Source organism: Manihot esculenta, chromosome 15 (genome assembly GCF_001659605.2).
Source record: "Manihot esculenta cultivar AM560-2 chromosome 15, M.esculenta_v8, whole genome shotgun sequence".
Classification (NCBI taxonomy): Eukaryota; Viridiplantae; Streptophyta; class Magnoliopsida; order Malpighiales; family Euphorbiaceae; genus Manihot; species Manihot esculenta.
The window spans coordinates 1,374,969-1,392,747 of record NC_035175.2 but is presented as its reverse complement, the minus strand read 5'-3'; the positions used below and the strand labels follow the sequence as shown (position 1 = coordinate 1,392,747).

General features: G+C 36.9%; 1 protein-coding gene across 6 annotated transcripts; it reads left to right on the top strand.

Moving 5' to 3' along the window:
• Window positions 1–1,824: 1,824 nt before the first annotated feature.
• LOC110601259 lies at window positions 1,825–8,767 on the top strand. Of its 6 annotated transcripts, none has more exons than XM_043950903.1 (13): window positions 1,825–1,979; window positions 2,460–2,569; window positions 2,753–2,839; window positions 3,126–3,172; window positions 3,795–3,852; window positions 4,234–4,347; window positions 4,630–4,755; window positions 5,705–5,810; window positions 6,597–6,685; window positions 6,854–6,961; window positions 7,097–7,308; window positions 7,742–7,943; window positions 8,339–8,767. In XM_043950903.1, exons 2-13 carry the CDS (start codon window positions 2,488–2,490, stop codon window positions 8,389–8,391), a joined length of 1,284 nt encoding a protein of 427 aa, XP_043806838.1. In that variant the 5' UTR covers window positions 1,825–1,979; window positions 2,460–2,487; the 3' UTR covers window positions 8,392–8,767. The 6 variants fall into 6 exon arrangements, with proteins under 6 accessions (XP_043806838.1, XP_043806839.1, XP_021594018.1 ...); XM_043950904.1 differs by having other exon boundaries at window positions 1,825–2,064; XM_021738326.2 differs by having other exon boundaries at window positions 1,825–2,152.
• Window positions 8,768–17,779: the final 9,012 nt, after the last annotated feature.

Below are 17,779 nucleotides of genomic sequence, written 5' to 3'. Positions count from 1 at the left end.
TCGTTTTTGGCCTACCTTAATCCCGACACACCATCAATTTTTATTCGTACGTGGAGGATCTTATGATGAATCCATACCCCACATAATCCCTTTTGTCGCGCCACGTGGCTTCACTGCCTTGTGGGGTCCTCTCTCCAACTGATCGTGATCTTTCTCGTTCAGATAAAACAATCAACTTGTTAAGCTGATTTTTGTTTGCTAAGTCCACTCTCGCGTGGATGTTCGCCATATGATGCTGTCTATCGTGTCGTTTTGATCGTTTTGATTATGTCGTTTGGTAATGAAATTTTCACGTTTGGTTGTATAATTATGAAACACTAAGGGGTCCAAAAGTGAGTAATTTTGTTTGTTGTTGGATATTTGAGTTAAAGAATGAAATAGACAACCCTAGTACTTACCATTTTGTGGGTTCTCACAATAAAAGAAGGTATGTTATTATGACTATTTTTTTAATGATTTGACTTGCATTGAAATTTAAATTTGAAATTAATGACGTAATTCACATTATATTTATTTAAATTTAAATTTATAAAATAAAAAATATATTAAATAAATTGATTTGACAATTTCTCTAATATTCAATAAAAAAATAAAATTATATTTAAATTTTATTTGATTGGAATAAATAAACTAATAAAGTATAAAAAAAAACTATCATATTTGATTTGCATTTTAATTTAACTTCATGAAAATTATTTTTTTGAGTAATTTATTTAGATGAAATTTAATAAACAATACTTCTCTAATTAAATTGCACCAAATTGATTAATTTATCTCTTAATTTATTATATTTGAAATTATACTATAAACGTTATTGTCTATTACATTTTTTTTTGAAATGAATTGTCTATTATCATTTAAAAATAATTTTAAATTTTAAAAAATTAATTTATATACTAAACATAATTATACTATATTTTTCAGTAAGTAAATTATTTAAAAATATATTTATTGAGAAATATAATTTTTAAAAAATAAAATATTTTACACTTACAAATTTACAAATCTATTATCATTTTAAACAAATAAAATATTTTAAACCAAATAAATAAAATAAAAATTATGGATGAAATATGATATAAAAATTTTTATATAAATAACATTCTACTGTAATTATAATTTCATTAATTTATTAAGAATTACAAAAAATTTAAATAATTAACTTAATTTAAATTATTAAAATATAAAATTAATATATTTTAATATCAACATCCATTATTTTGATATAATAACAACTAGAAGTTTTTCTTTTTATTTTTTTTTCCTGATTAATCAAATAAAAAAACGATTTATTTTTTTTAAATGTTGTTAAATAGCACAAATATGCAAAAATATTTTAAAATAAGTGAGATCATTTTTTGGGAGTATGAAGCTACGTGCTAGATAACAAGTATTAATTTAATTCAAAATTATTATTATTATTATAAAAATAATAATAATTAAAACCACCATTCATTGAGGATAAGACATAGTTAGGGTTTCCTATCCTTGAACTGCTATGTCCCTTGAGGCAATTATTAACCTGCAACTATACGAAATATTTTACGAGCAAGTTAGAAAATTTTTATGCTATATGGTTGATAGCCCAACTAATTCAATTTAAATTTATTGTTAATTATCATTGATGTCAAAAAAATAAACGACTAAGTAGTTATTTTAAAAAGATGCAGCAGCAGCAGCTGGTCTTGGGCCATCATGCTTAGGCCTGTAGAGTCCAAGCCCAGTTCGTTGTACATGGGATGTGATGTGAGGACAGAATTACGAGAAGTTTGAAATATGGTGCGCTACGGATCACATAAAAGACAATATAATCTGTTTAGCAAGCAAACGCTCATGACGTGATAACTCACTAGCGGCCAAAACCCAAACCAGGAAAAAGCACAGGTTACCATTTTTAGCTTCGCCAATCTGCCACGTCTTCTTCTCCCTCTGCGCGAGGAAACAGAAGAAGAGCAAGAATACTGCTCGTTTGGCTCATTGTAAATTCTCTCCCACTCTCCCTCTACATTTTGGGTCTTCTCTTCCAATACTACACTAACTTCTGCTCTCGTCCACCTCTTCTTTGTACGCGCATTGCACTGAGACCGACATTTTTTTTCTGGATGTTGATTCCAATTCCGAATTATCCTCGACTCAAAAGGATTTTGCATAGGTTAAATTTTAGTAGATATTTGTTTTGTGTAGACTGGAAGCGAACTTCATTTTCCTTTAGATTATTTTCGTGATGATTTGATAGTTTAAATGCTTGATTAACTATTTTAGGCACTTTGTTAAAATAATCTCTATGAATTCAGTCTTAGGCCTGTGTTCCTTGTGCAGGTTTATGTTTTCTTTTTTGGTTATTTTGTAGATTAAAATGGAATTTCAGTTGTTCTGCCGAATGCATGTGGAGATAAGTCAGTTTCAGGTTGATTATATTCTTTTATGGTGGTAGCTGATATATACGTTGGTAATTGCAGCGTATAGATTCTCAAGTAGCTAGTATCGATGCTGTGTTCGCTAGGAACTGGGAGAATGGCGGTAATGGCTAGGCTTCTGGCTGCTGGAAGTTTATCACAAACCACTGGAGGTAAGATGAGACTTTTGCACTCAAGATTTACTAGATAATTTTAGATTGAAGTTGTAACTACATCATTATTGCCTATACAAAATTAAATTCTTAAAAGAAAACGAGAATCAACTAAACTTCATATAAGTGATATTGCATTGGTTATTTCAATTTTGTGTTCATATTAGTCTTTCAATTTAGCAGAGGAAATTGGCGAAGAGAAATTGGCTACTCAATGCATTTACAGAGAATTACATGAGGCAGATGAAGCAAATTTTCTTGACGAAGAAGGTAATGTTATTAGCATCAAATTTTATACAGGAAAATTTTAATAATCTAGCAAAGTTCCTGAACTTAGCCAGATGATGCTTTTCTTATGGGTGAGAGCTACCTGCATGACCTTGCTCAAACAAAGAAAGCAAAAGTTTAAGTACAAGGACGTGGGAGCATTATCATGTTCTAACAGAACTGCAATTCAAATTGTTAATTTTGTAGCATTTTGTTTTTTTTCCTGCTCAGTTTTTAAGTTTTGCCGCAATGTCAAGTTCTTGAACCTCTTGTTGATTTCCTTATGCAGATATGCATGTTTTTGGTTTGAAACCTATGACTGATTCTTTGGATTTGGTAAGGTTCAGCAATGCTGTGTACTTCTTCATGTGAAGGCCTAATCACATTCATGTTTTTGTAATATAATCCAAAGGTTTAAATCTTGACACAATTTGCCAAATTTTCAAAACATGTGTAAAATATATTTTCTAGTTTATAAACCTTATTATAACATCAACTACTTCCAAACTTCATATTGATATCCATAGTTCGTCAAAATTCTTAGCATTTTAGCCATATATGTGGTTTTAGTTACACACACACTCTCTCTTATCAATAGCACTAAATCTCATCAGTATTTGATACTCATTGGCTATGCAAATAAAATTATGGAAGATGTTGATAAATGTAATAGAAGATAGATTTTCAACAGTTGTACACAAGTCAATATATGGTGTTTAGAATTAGAATAATGATAATTAGATAACGTTTAACAACTGTTAGAATTTTCATTAATTGTTCCAAGATTTAAATGCTTGGATTAGATTGGCAAAATACTAAAAGGGTTTGCTTATTTTTGTAATTCAGGCTTATGTTAATAATAACACCTCGGTTAATCATTTGGTGGTTTGTCTTTTGTATCTACATTACAAATTTTGACTTTACAAAATTTATTTGATTGGGCAATATCATTGTGAAGGTTTGTTGTAATGCTTGCAAGAAACCAGTGAAGACCAGTCAGTATGCAGCTCATGCAGGTTTTTGAGGTTTTCTTAACTCCCCCCCCCCCCCATGCCCTTTTCTTTCAAGCTCATCTTTCTGTTATGCAACAAGTATTGATGTGGCTTATGATAATTGTTTATCGACAAAACTTATGATCTTAGGATGAGTTTACTTTTCAGTCTCCTCCAGATAATTTTTTATTGTTTATCAATAATAATTATAAAACAATGGGAGTATGTGGATTATGTCACCTAAGTGGTTGTGCAATCTTGATCTGTTTTAGGCATGGACATATGTTTTTTAGTGACCACATCTGCATACTATGATTTGAATTGTTTGCTTAGTTTTGCTAGCTCTTCAATTTCATGCTAGTTCTGCTCTGAGTAGGGTTATTTGCTTTCCTCCTTATTTTTCAGAACTTTGTAGGTCCTTAAATTTTGCAGAAGAAACAACACTGGAGCTTGCTGATAGTGTAGGACACCGGAAACCTCCAAAGAAGGAGCGGAAAAAGTTATCAACTTCTTATATTAGTATCCTTTTTTTTCTTTTTCTTTCTGTATTTTTAAGGTTTAAGATTTGGTATTGGACTTCAAACCCTATTTTAAATTCCTGATTTTCTTTCATTAATATGTTTGGCTTGTTCAAATACCGTGGATTGGTGCGAAGAGGTAGAATCACATATATAGATTCATATTTTTGACGTCTTAGTTTTGCATATCATTTTAAAAAGACATTTTTTACTGGTTCTTTAATATAGGTTAGTATATTTTGATTGTGATAGTATTTTCTTTATGGTTCTTAACATATGTTAGACCAAGCTACGCTAGCTGCAGAGCAAAGAAGGTCTGTATATATAGATGCAAATGATATTACTGTCTCAGAGTCTCAGTTGGATGCGCAACCTGGAAGGTCATCATCCTTCTCCATGGATGCAAAGAGTATGTGTATATCCACTTAATTTGCTTTCGTAGAGTTTAGCCTATCCTGTAATGATACATGATTCCCCCCCCCTCCCCCCCTCTTTTTCTCCTGTAATGCTCCATGATTCTTTTGCCTATGACATGCTCCCTCGGTTGACATAATAATGATGCCACTTTTATGGGGTTGGGTCTGTAACTTGTCAGTGTTGACTCTAAGATATCCTTAATATTTTGAGATCCTCTGTTCTTCATTGATACTAAGGCAAGTGCCCTTGCTGGTATCAACCTTGATCTATGAGTTCACACTCAATCCACTTGAAACAAATTTCATGTTTTGCACCATCTCCGTATTGCACTACCCTTGTCTGGGTGTTCATTCCAACTTAATTGCTCAGTTCTTCAAACTTTGGATTGCAATCCTTTCATCTCAAACAAAAGAAGTATAACCCGTGCCTGACTCACACTGTTCTGTAATTGCATTTTGTGGCGGTGGTCATTTACATCTACTATACAGGTTTGATCCCTCACTTCAATCATGGATTTCTAGTGGGGTTCAGTGATGAACTCCAGTGAGAAATCAATCCTGTTTTGAAGAGATTGGATGTAGTTTTCAATGAAGATGTTGTTTTTTTTTCCTTTCGTAGTTTCGTTTGTTAGTTGTTACAGAAAAGTAATTTGGTCCTCAGTTTTTTCCATGTGATACAAAAGTTTGGTTGGAATTTTGTATGGCAGAGTAGTGTGGTAGTGATATATTTCATTATTTCCAGCAATTGAGATTGCAATCACAAAGAAATCATGGAAAGTCTTTTTTTTAGGATACAGACGTTTTTTCTCTATTGACATAAATTTATGATTGCTTTGTACCAAATCCTTATGTTTTGGTGAATTAAATTGAACAGATAGGTTTGTATTTGCCCAAAAATACTTTGAATGCATCTTGATTCTTTGATTTCCTGGTGTCAATTAGGAAATCCTTCCTGTGTGGCATTTATGATGGATGGTCAAGGAGAAAGTCCTGAACATACAGACCACTCAGTCTGTATAATGCCACCTCCAACAAAACGCTCTAAATTGTATGCTTTCTTTATTCTTAATGCAATGTGACAGCTTTTGTTTATTCGCATTTCAGGTACAGTTCATGTAATTGTTTTTCAGTTGTACTTTCTTTTAGTTTTCGTTAGCTGAAAATGTCCACTGTATTTGTGGCACTTAACCAGAGAACGATTTGTAGTGCTTAGCTTACCTTATTATGGGTCTGATAGAGTTAGGAACACGTTTCAGCAATATTATAAGAAATAAGAAACAGAGAATTTAAACTCAAGGAAGTTCTATTGTTTCATTAATGATTAATGCAAGATCTAGCACTTCTGCAAAATACATCAAAAACCTCTTCTACCAATTTGAAAATACAAGGCTCAAAGCATAAAAGAAAATTAAAACAGGATAACCACGAGAAGAATCTCCCGTGCAAGCAGATTACTAGACCAAAAATCAACAATAAGCTCTCTTCCCCCAGATGCTGATAATAGCCTTTATATATAATGGATTTGAATCTCCTTTCTGTTGGTATCTCCAGATGGCAAGATATCTCTCTAACAGATTAATTTCTTGGCTAACCTACTCCAACTGCATATCTTCAGATGTGCTTCATTACACTGCTGTATCCCATAACATTCCCACCTGTTGTGAGAGTGTGGAACAGTTGCTGCTATGTATTGGTTGGGTGGTGTTTGGTGGTCATTTTTGGATTTATACAACCAAGATTCTCTCTAATTTAAGCAATGAGTTTTGCTAAATGCATTTATCTACAATTATTGAATTGTCCTCTAGATGGCACATTTTCCTTTCTGTTCTTGCAGTGTATCAAGTCAGCATCTATTGGTATCAAATGATCCAGAAGCAGCATCTGGCCTAACAAAAATCAGAAGTGCTCAAGATAGTTTTTCCTGTAAGGCCCAATATATTGTTCTCAAATTCCTCTTACTTCTCAAAGCATGATATGAGATGCACCGCTACATTCAGTTTAGTTAATAATCTTTCTTTTTAGTTGTGGCTTCTGAATATGAGTACATGACGTACGACACCATGGTGACATGTTTTTCTTGCATTTATTCAGTTGGGAATTTTCAAATACAGTCAACTTTGAGTAGTGACATGCCAAATGATTGTGGTATTGTCTCTAAGTTCCCTGGGCAAGCTTATGGAAATTGCCTGCTGACAAAAGGTATTGTCCTTGTACTTTCAGTTGTATTCTCCATAACATTCATGTGAATCATCTTGAGTCCTCTTTTTCTGACTTGACTTTAAATGCTTTCTTTTCTTTCTTAATATTCATTAACAATTAATGCAATTAAATCAGATATTCCAATTCCCCTTTCTACAAAAATTTATTACTCTCAGAGGAACAATCGCCTTCGGTTGGCAGTTGCTCATATGTACCATGCATCATCAGTTAAGGGGCTAACCAGTAATGTTGCGAGTCCAGAAGTATCACAGGAAACCATAATTCAATTACCAGCTTCATCATGTAAGGGCTGTACACATGAGCAAGTCGGTGGCCTCAACAAGAAGGTTTGAGCCTATTATTATGACTTCTATTGTTTCATGCTTTTTAACCAGAAGCATAACGTGCCTTATCTTGACAATATGATAGACATAAGAAATACTGTTTAGAAATTCACCATGCATAATCCAGTTACATTCTTTTTGATATTTTAAGAACTGTAACACAGTGCAGATTGTATCAATTGAACTGAGAATTGTGCTCCCTTCTTGGGACTTCAGATTCCTTAATGATTATAAGTCTCTATGATTTATTTTTATTTTGCATGTTCATGATAAAATGGCTTTCTTCTTCTAGCTATAAACAGCTTATCTTTTTTTCTGCATCTTTGACTAAACAACATGTTCTTGCATGGCTGCTTACTCATTCTTTAATGAGCGACTATGTAATCATTATTCCTTGTGAAACATGGAGCCTTACTTTTTATCCCTTGCATAACAGAGGGATCCTTCTGCATGTAAACATGATCAAATTCTTACACAAAGTTCAGAATTGTGCTTGGATAAATCAGGAAGATGCACACCAGCTACTGGCTTCTTCAATCAGCTTCCTGTTGATAACATTTTGAGGCCTCAGGCCAGTCCTGTTGGATTGCTCAGAAGCAAATATCTTCAAAAGCCTTATTCTTTTGGAGGCAACTCTGGTAGTCTGCTAATATTGTCCCACTGCCATAGAATTTAAGGTTCTTTTTGGAATCATCTGCCAACTAATTATAAGATGAACTCATGAAATGGTAAATTATGGGCAACTTGGTTGGAAATGCTGATTGGAATGAGGCTTAATAACTATTAGCCTGTAGATGCACTTATGCATGTGTACTTCATTATAGCTTTAGGCCTTTAATTGTGATAGCCAGTTTTTGATACCTTAACTGAAAATGTTCTCACTGTTTGGTTACTGAAAATATATATGTATAGATAGACAGCTTGTCCAAGCAACGTTTACAGCACCTTGTTTTCTTTTTCATTTTAATTGCTGATATACAAGTCATGTGACGAAAATGAAGTTCGCTGCAAGGTGATGTTTTGGGTTTTGTAGGACAATCGGTAGGGAATATGCAGCAAGCAAGTGGAAGTGTTCCCATTTTATAGGAGTCTTTATGGTGGGAATTTTGGCTAATCAAAGGTGTATTTAGTACACTACATGAGGTTAGGATCTAATTTTGAAATTGAAAAGACAAATTGCCAATTGTCTATTCTAACCTTCTGTAATCTGTCTCATGCTTGACTCCTGACTTTGTTTCTTTTTTTTGGGTCAAATCCTGATTCTGTTTATACCTATGGAAAGAAAGAAAATATGACAATGTATCAATATTTTAATCATTGTACTGTGTCCTAGGAAACCTCATGTATGAAGACCATATCCTTTAACTGGTTTCAATATCACCAGAAAAAGTTCTGGGTTGGCTAGTTGCAGAGGAGATGGAAATTTTTAACTTGGCAAGAGATTCAAAAGTTTCAAGATCAATTGTTTTCTTCTCCGTTGAGCTTGATTGAAAATTGTGATGTGATATGAGCCTAGTTGTTAGGAAATGTAAGGTTTTCTCATAATTGCTACGATTAATATTAAGATAAGATAAGCCTAAATCATGCATTTAAGGAAATGAGAAGTTGAATACATGAATTTTATGCTTAAATTATGATGAGATGCGTCTAGGAATACATGCAAGGTAGTAATTAAAGGATGTCAATACACATACAATGTAGGCTATATATGTGTACCTAAACTATTATAGTGTGTACGCACATGGAAATGGAAGGGGAAATAGATAAGGATATGGAAATGGAAATAGAAACGAGAATACATGGATGTGGAAATGTATACGGATGTTGAAAGGAGAATGATTGCGAAAGTGAAGTGACTGGTTATGGAGATGAATTGATGAATTAGGTTTGCTAATCTTCTCTATCTATCTAATTACAGTCTTTCTTATCCACTTGGGAATTTAGTCTATGCAAAATCATTAAAAAGAGAAAGACTACGTCAACCAGTTAATTTTTAGGGTAGACAAAGTCAAAATACTTTTACTCCCTACCAATAGAATTGGAGGAAATAAGAGGAATTAAATCGTGAAAGATTGAATTTATTGAATATTGCAAAGCTGGATGAACAACTAACCACCGTTATCGTATTATCGTGACTCAATTAACGACCAAGACTGAAAGTGGGTCATGTCGATGTGCGCTGTTACCGCGCGATGGTCGAACATTGACAAATATCATAGGCGGAGCAACATGACAAAGACACTATGGTGAAGGGATTGACAAATACCATAGACCGAGCAACAGGACACTACGGTGAAGGGACGAGTAAGTCTCGAAATCGGTAGCATCACGAAGACATGTACGATCTATTGGAATTGCACAGCGGTTCTCTCCTGCAATTTTAAAGTAATCAAATTCAAGGTGCAATCGCTGTGCACGGCTTCTGCATTCGCTGAAGATAAGTACGCTTTGGTCACTGGGCCTATCGCGTTGCTCGTTGCTGGCCAATGCTAGGCTTTCTCCTAGTGGCTGGGACGCCGGATCAATTTTGCAATATTCAATAAAATAGCAATTGAGTCCCTTTATTTTCCTATTTACTAGCAGGAGGGACTAAAGATATTTTAATCTTTTTCATAAAAATTAATAGTAAGTTAACTCTAATTTTAATTATTGAGATTAAATTATAATTTTTTCAATTGTCAAGAATTAAATTATAGACTTTTAAAAATATAGAAACTAAAATAAATATTTCATTAAACTTAAGAGATTAAATTATAATTTATCCTAATTTTTAACTATTGGTATTACAATTGTGAATGGGATTACAAGGTTTTCATTATAAGTCTCAAGCAAGGTTGGAAAAATAAATAATAAAAAACCAAAATGCTGAATTATGTATAGATGTAGAAACTTTTTAATTTCTTAATTATTGATTACTTAAACGACATTTAGGAAATAACAATAACTAGATGCATCATTACCATAATTTTCTGTACCAATAATTATGTAGAAAGCAAGTGACCGAATGTATTCCCATTTTTGCTCTATACTTAACATGAAAAAATAACTTGTTTTAGTGTTAAAAGTTAGATTGATTTCGTATTCCTGAAACGTATCCAGTCGATGATAAACGCCACTCTGAAGACGAGCAAGTTTATGTGCCAAAAAGAAACACGTCGTTTCAGTTGTGGGTGATGAAGTTTGGTAAAGGTGGGGACTTGTTGCTCCTATTCAAAGGAGTACTCGAGCATGAAGATTCATTTAGCAGGATCTCTTAAGTTGCTAACAGCATATACCTTCAAATTGCAGATAAAGTGGCTGTGAATTAACTTTTGATGGCAACAGATTTGGACAGCCTCTTCTTTTTGTGCTTGCGTTTGGTTTACTTAGTTGTCTTCAAAGCTCGCATCATTGCAACGGGAAGCTACTTGAGATCATATGTGCTTTCTTATCAGACAAGATAAATTGATCGACAAATCCTAATAAAAGGAAAAAAGAAAAGAAAAGCAAGAAGCAGCCGGCGCATCACACCTCCCTGTGGTGGCCACGGGTAAAAAATGACGATCTCCAGTTAAACGTTTAAGAGACTTAGAACCGAAATAAAATTGTACCTCTTTGATTTAATTACAATTAAGTTTAATAATTAATTAAACACTAATTTTAAATTGAATTAAATCAGTTAGATAGTGTCTGGTCTGAAATTATTTTAATTAAAATATTAGATAATATATTTTATTTTATTTTATTTTAAATTTAACCAATTTAATTTTAATTTTAATTTTAAATTTAACCATCTACTTGATAACTGAAATATTTAAATATATATTGGATTTAATTTTATTTTAAATTTCACCAATTTAATTAATTTCAATTTCAAACTTAATAGATCTGCTTGCCAGACCTTACCTGCCAACTTTTGGCCACATCGTTGTACTTTTAACAGCTTTGCCGTGGGAGCACAATGTTGTTTTCATGAAAGTAAAAGAAAAAGAATGTTTTGATTAGTTTCTTAAAATATAACATCAACGCGGCCCGCATCTAAGCACTCAGATCTTAGCGAAGTCCAAACTAGATAAATTAGTTGTAGATTTCAAAAGGGTCCAATGCGAGTGTAGAGGGTCCAATGCGAGTCTCTACACTTCACGCAAATCCAAGACTTGTTCAGGCAGGACAGGCTGGACCCAAACCTGCTCATAGAGCCTGAGTTTCGAATACTCGTTAGCTCTTATGAAATAACAAATCCTGTAATAATCAGAATCATTTCTAAGTAGCACCGAATAGAATTAAATAGTCGTCTGACGATAGAAAATGACACAGTATATCTATACGTACGGTCAATGTGAATATGATAGGAGAGTACGAGCGCATGGTGACGGTTACATGTCACTAAAGAATAAAAGAGAAAAGGAATAAAAAAAAAAGCAAGAAAAAGAGACAAACCAAACTTACAAAAATATACTCTGAGCTTATATCCATTCTTAGATCTTAGACATCAATTGGCATCGTCTGTGAAAATGAAGGAGATCTTTTTCAACACCGGAGTTCTCATTTTCATTTACCCATTGAGATCCATATGGTCAATCACGGCGAAAACTATACTGGAATCACCCCAAATGATTTGAGCTCGACTTAGGAAGGACCACAGTTCTTATTCTCTAGCCCAACAGCCCCAGTAAACCAGCCACCCATATTGTTTAACCCTTCACCAAGTTCAATTGGGACCATACCCCGAACTTTCCTGTCTGACCAAGAACTGCAAAGCATGACTCTTTAGTTACATAATATTGTTCACGGACTAAGCCAGATGTTACAACAGAGAGTGCTTAGTATCCCATTGAGTAGGCCACTCATAGCCGAAGGGCTCAATCTCACTAAGTCCCAACCCACATTGAACTATCAAATCCTCCAACAAAGCAGCAAGAGAATAGAAGATAGAGACGGGAAAGCAAGTTTGAGAAACGAGCTAGCGGCCCAAGCAAAAGGTAGGATAGCGAGGGAGCTCATTAAAAATGATAGGGCTAAGAGCTACCCTTCTGAGCCTGCAGAGAGGTCAGAAAGTGAAGAGCTAGAAAGAAGTTATTGCCTAGAAAAGAGGTATGGAAGAGAAGACACTAAAGTAGATCAAAAATTAGAAAGATTGAAAGAGCAACTGTTGATGGAGCTGGGGGCACGAGACAATAACAGTTCTCTGTTGCTAACCTCATCAACATTTGTAAAACGGATTCAGCAGGGAACAATACCGAAGAAGTTCATGATGCCAACCTTGGTAGCCTATGACACGACTGAAAACCCTTGAGCTCATGTTTTGAACTATAAGACATTCATGGAGTTACAGACTCATTTGGATGCCCTAATGTGTAAGGTCTTTCCAACCACCTTAATAGCACCAGCCCGGGCATGGTTCAGCAGCCTAGAATATGGGAGTATCAGGAATTTCATAGACCTGGCCAACATATTTATCAGCAGATTCATTGTCGGAGTTCTTGCGGAGAGAAAGACGAGCTATTTAGAGATCATCCGACAAAGGAGGAATGAATCCCTGAGAGAGTATGTCGCCAGGTTCAACTCTGAAGCTTTGCAGATACCAGAGTTAGATGAGGGAAGAGCAGTAGGGGTCATGCAGAAGGATATGACCTCCCTGAAATTCTTTGGATCCCTGTACAGGAAGCCCTCTACCACCCTATCAGAGCTAATGAAGAGAGTGGAGAAATAAATAAGGCAAGATGATGCCTTGACAATTAGCCGGTTTGCCAAGGAGGACAGAGAAAGAGGAAGGGTTGGGGAGGGCAGGAGGCAAGACAGGCAGAAAAGGAGGCTGGACCAAGGGCCGGAGGTGCTAAATAAACACCAATGGGAAAAAAGGAATGAGACCTTACCAACCCTGAGTTCCTGCCGAAGTCGAGCCTTTGAATGTATCTAGAGCCGAGGTGCTCATAACAGTCCAAGATAAAGACTTCGTGCAATGGCCTAAGCCCATGAGAGCGGAGGCAAGTAAAAGGGACTTGAATAAATACTGTGAATACCACATGACACATGACCATGATACAAATGACTGCTATGATCTAATAAATGAGATATAAAGGTTGATTAAGAGAGACCATCTCCAGAATTTTGTGAAGAAGCCAGAGGGGCAGAGGCAACAACAAGGAACAGCCAGGGAAAGGCCCAGGAGGTAGATTGGAGCCTGTATAAATGATGGCTCCAGTGGAACAATTAATATGATTGTAGGAGAGACCGGAGGACGTATGAGCCGAAGAGGGAAGAAAAGAGGAAGGATCGAAAGTGAGAACGGCATGGAAGTAATGCAAGTCGTCGAGCACACCCCACTGACTATCTTTTCTCTCCTGAAGATGAACAGGGAATATAAATGCAACGACCTGAAAACCGGACCGCTACCGGTGCTAGGATTCAGATCGACTTAAGGTCGTCAGAACCCATAGCAAGCCTAACATACATCCTGTACATCTGATAAAATCTCATACATGATCATACATTTCCATAAAAACTTTAAACTTTTCATATACCAAGCTTGACCTGTGCATGCACATAACTGCAAACATAAAACCCTTTACTGGAGCCCTCATCAAATGCTTCAGTTAGGTCAACATTTCATACATCAAGTTTGGTTCAACATATATCATCATTAAAAACATTTCATAAAGATCATGTACAAAAAGGGATTTACCATACATTAGGGCCAAGCACAATACTAATTCTCATTATATTACTTTACATTACATCATTTTACATATCATGTCCACTACTAGACTATTACATAACATAGCCATAGCCATTACCCTTGCTGACTCCCTGAGCTATCTCTGATCCTGTAAACCTGGGGGTTAGGGGAAAGGGGTGAGCTACTAAAGCCTAGTAAGCAGAACAGTAAAAACAGTTCATTAAACATATGCCATCATGAAATGCATCACAACACAACCAATTCACATCAAGGATAGATTTGTCACCAATAACCCTCTACATAATCCAATTGTGCCAGGGGCGTAGTGCAGGTCACACCTGGTCTTTCTCTTACATATAACATATCATAACATATCCAACCGTGCCAGAGGCGTTGTGTAGGCCACACCCGGACTTTCTCTTACATATTGCCAGGGGCGTAGTGCAGGCCACACCTGGACTTCCACATCATAACATAGCATATCATATCGAGGGCTAGTGGGTCATCCAATATCCATGCACATCAACAGCAAATTATGCAATGCATCATATTCGTGAATTCTAATGCAACAACCTATAAACATGGCAATCGTGATGCATGAACATGATTAAAAGTTTAGTTACTTTTAAAAATAAAAGTAGTTCTGTTCTACTCACCTCTGGCTGACTCTGAAACAGCTAACACTGCTGGCCTCCTCGGTTCCTCGGGTCCGATCCTACACAGGTGGACTCAAATGAAGGACCAAACATACTCTATAAAGACTCTAAACATCTCCCCAAAAACCCCTTAAAACATCACAAAACTTGCATAGAAAACAAGCAAAGGAAGGCTGGGCAAGGACTTTCGGTGGCAGGTTCGGCGACTGAAGGTCCTTCTAGATCCGAAAGTCAGGCACTTTCGGGGGTAAGGTTCGGCGGCCGAAAGTCCTCCACAGATCCGAAAGTCCAAACCTTCGGGGGCAGGTTCGGCGGCCGAAACTCTCCTCCAGAGCCGAAAGTCCAAACCTTCGGGGGCGAGCTTAGGCTGCCAAAACTGCCTCCTCTGGCAGGTTCGGCGGCCGAACCTGGATCCTCCTGGGTGGCAGAACCCAATTCTGCCATCCCACATTCAGCCATCCCAACTTCCCAACATGCATTCAACTATTCTAAAACATGCATAAACACTTATTCAAGCATATAGGGGCATAAAACTAGCCTAAACCCCAACAAACAACAACATATCATCACATTTCTCATTAAACTAACATAAACCCTAACATTTTACATCTACTCTAAACATGCATCAAACACCCTTAAAACCCCTCAAAACTGTAATACCCAGCTAGAATCCGGCATCGGAATTCCTGCCCTCCGGCGGAATCTAGGGTGTTGGATCTCTCTAGAAGGGTAAAATGTGTTTTCTAAAATGTTTTTCACATGATTTCATGGTTTTAAAAGGAAATAATTTTAGTTTTGAAAGGAAAAAGACCAAGGAGGCAATTGCCAGGTTCAGCCGCCGAAAGTGAAGTTCGGCCGCCGAACATGGGAAGGCTTCGGGAGCGCCTTTGGCCTCCGAAAGTCTTGTTTGAACGAGCCAAGGTTCGGCCGCCGAAAGTCAAGTTCGGCCGCCGAACATGCATGAGTTTAGGGGGCACGTTAGGCTGCCGAAGGTCTTTGACCAGGCCACCTATAAAGGGCCCTCAGATCGGAAATGGATGAGTTTTCTCCCCATTCTCGAGCTCAGGTGAGTTTATGCCTTCCTTTGGTTGTTTTCGTGTTTTCTCTACCCATCTCTCAAGTTTTTCATGATTTCTACCCTTGTGTTTGAAGATTTAAAGCTTAAAAGGAGTTTTGGGAGCTTGGAGCTTTTGGAGCTTGGATTCTCCACACCTCCGAGTTAGGGGTCACACCACCCTCGATCTCCAAGAGGTTAGTGTAGATCCTTGCTTTTCCTTATGTTTAATGAAGTTTTAAGTAAGTTTTATAGAGTTTGATGGTTAAGTTTGGGTAGAAAATGCATGTTTAAGGTTTATGTGGGTTTTATACCCAATGTATGTTATGTGATATTTGTGTTAAGGAGTTTATGTTAGTTTATGCTCCTTTTTGCTTGTGGGAGTGAGTATGTACGATTGGGAGAGAGTATGAGAGGATTTGGGTATATTTGAGTTTAGTTTTTGGCTTGGCAGAATCGGACCTGTTGTCCAGAGGGGACCAGTTTCGGCCGCCGAACCTGCATGGGAGGCAGTCTTTAGGCTGCCGAATGTGCCCCCGAAGGAGGGACTTTCGTTTCTGTCCTAGGGTTTCGGCCGCCGAACCTGCCGCCGAACCTACCCGAGTTTCGTCTCTGGAAGGGACTTTCGGCCGCCGAAGGTGCCGCCGAAGGTGCCCTGTCCAGCCGTTTCTTGGGTGTTTTCCATGCATGTTTAAGTGGCTTTTAGAGGGGTTTTTGGGGGTATGTTTATGAGTTGTATAGAGTATGTTTGGCACCTCATTCGAGTCCACCTGTGTAGGATCGGACCCGAGGGACCGAGGAGGCCAGTAGTGCTAGCAGTTGCAGAGTCAGTCAGCGTCTGCCAGGAGGTGAGTAGAACTAAACTTAATCTTTTATGTACAAAATCTAATGCCTAAAGCATGAGCATGCATCATGATTATGTATAGTAGGTTGATTGCACTAGTTCACGAATATGTTGCATTGCATTATTTCATGTTGATGTTGAGGTAGGGTGGACCGAGGCGACTTCAATAGCCCATATCTGTCACGAGTCTTGTCTTAGTCCTTTGAGAGCCGGACAAGTACCTGTAGGAAAGTCCATGTGAGCTCTCAGTGGACCAGACACCATGTCATGTATGTTACAGGCCTTTGTGAGCTCCTATGGGGGAGCCGGGCACCGACAGAGGGATTTTTGATGTCATGTCCATCCTCTGAGAGGAAAGATGCATGCAAAAAGTCAGACTCTCAGAAACCAGGGTCCGTGGGGAATAAATCTTGCATAAGCCCCGAGACGGACAAGATTATGTGATTTCTCTGTGTTATGACGCATTTCATGAAAGCATGAATAAGAAAGAAAGAAGAAGTTAAATGAATAATAATATACCTAAAAATGGAGGAATTAAAGCAAATGTTTTTAGTAAAATGAAATCATAATTAATGAACTGTTTTCTCTGTTTCTACTCACTGGGCTTTTTAGCTCACCCCTTTCCCCTAACCCCAGTGTTGCAGGTTTAAGTCAGAGCTCAGAAGTCAGCAGGGTAAAGATTAAGAGACGTGTGTTTTATGTAATAGTTTATGCTTATGCTTCAGTTTAGTAGTTTTAGAAGTGGACATGTAATATAAGTTGATGTAATGTAAATTGAGATAATGTATGTAATGTTAAGTAAAGTTGTGTCTATGGATTAGTTGTGCTTGGCCCTATAGACTGGTTAATCCCTGTTGAAGCATGGTTATGTAATGTTTTTATGTCGAGTTGAGAACCAAACTTGAGGCATGTAATGTTACCCCATTGGAGTATACGATGAGGACTCCAGTGGAGGTTTTATATTTTTATGAGGTATGTTTCTTGTCAGGATGCGTGCACAGGTCAGGTTTGGGTTCAACAGATGTTCAGTCTTACAGGTTTTATGTTAAAGTTTTTGATCATGTGTGGGATTTGACCAGGTGATAGTATGTATGTTTGGCTTGCTACGAGTCCCGGCGGCCTTAAGCCGATCTGGATCCTAGCGCCGGTGGCGGTTCGGGCCGTTACAGAGGGGTATCGGTTATCGGGTCGTTACAGAATGGTATCAGAGCTTTGGGCCTCGAGAGTACGGTGTCTTACACATCGGAAAGAGGTTGGCTTAG

What these genes read in the sequence shown, in the direction of transcription:
- LOC110601259 (XM_043950903.1), top strand. Translation starts at nt 2,488, where the DNA reads ATGCTGTGTTCGCTAGGAACTGGGAGAATGGCGGTAATGGCTAGGCTT. An exon ending in TTTATCACAAACCACTGGAG is followed by an intron (nt 2,570 to 2,752) that starts GTAAGATGAGAC and finishes TCAATTTAGCAG; the next exon opens with AGGAAATTGGCGAAGAGAAA. An exon ending in AAATTTTCTTGACGAAGAAG is followed by an intron (nt 2,840 to 3,125) that starts GTAATGTTATTA and finishes TTCCTTATGCAG; the next exon opens with ATATGCATGTTTTTGGTTTG.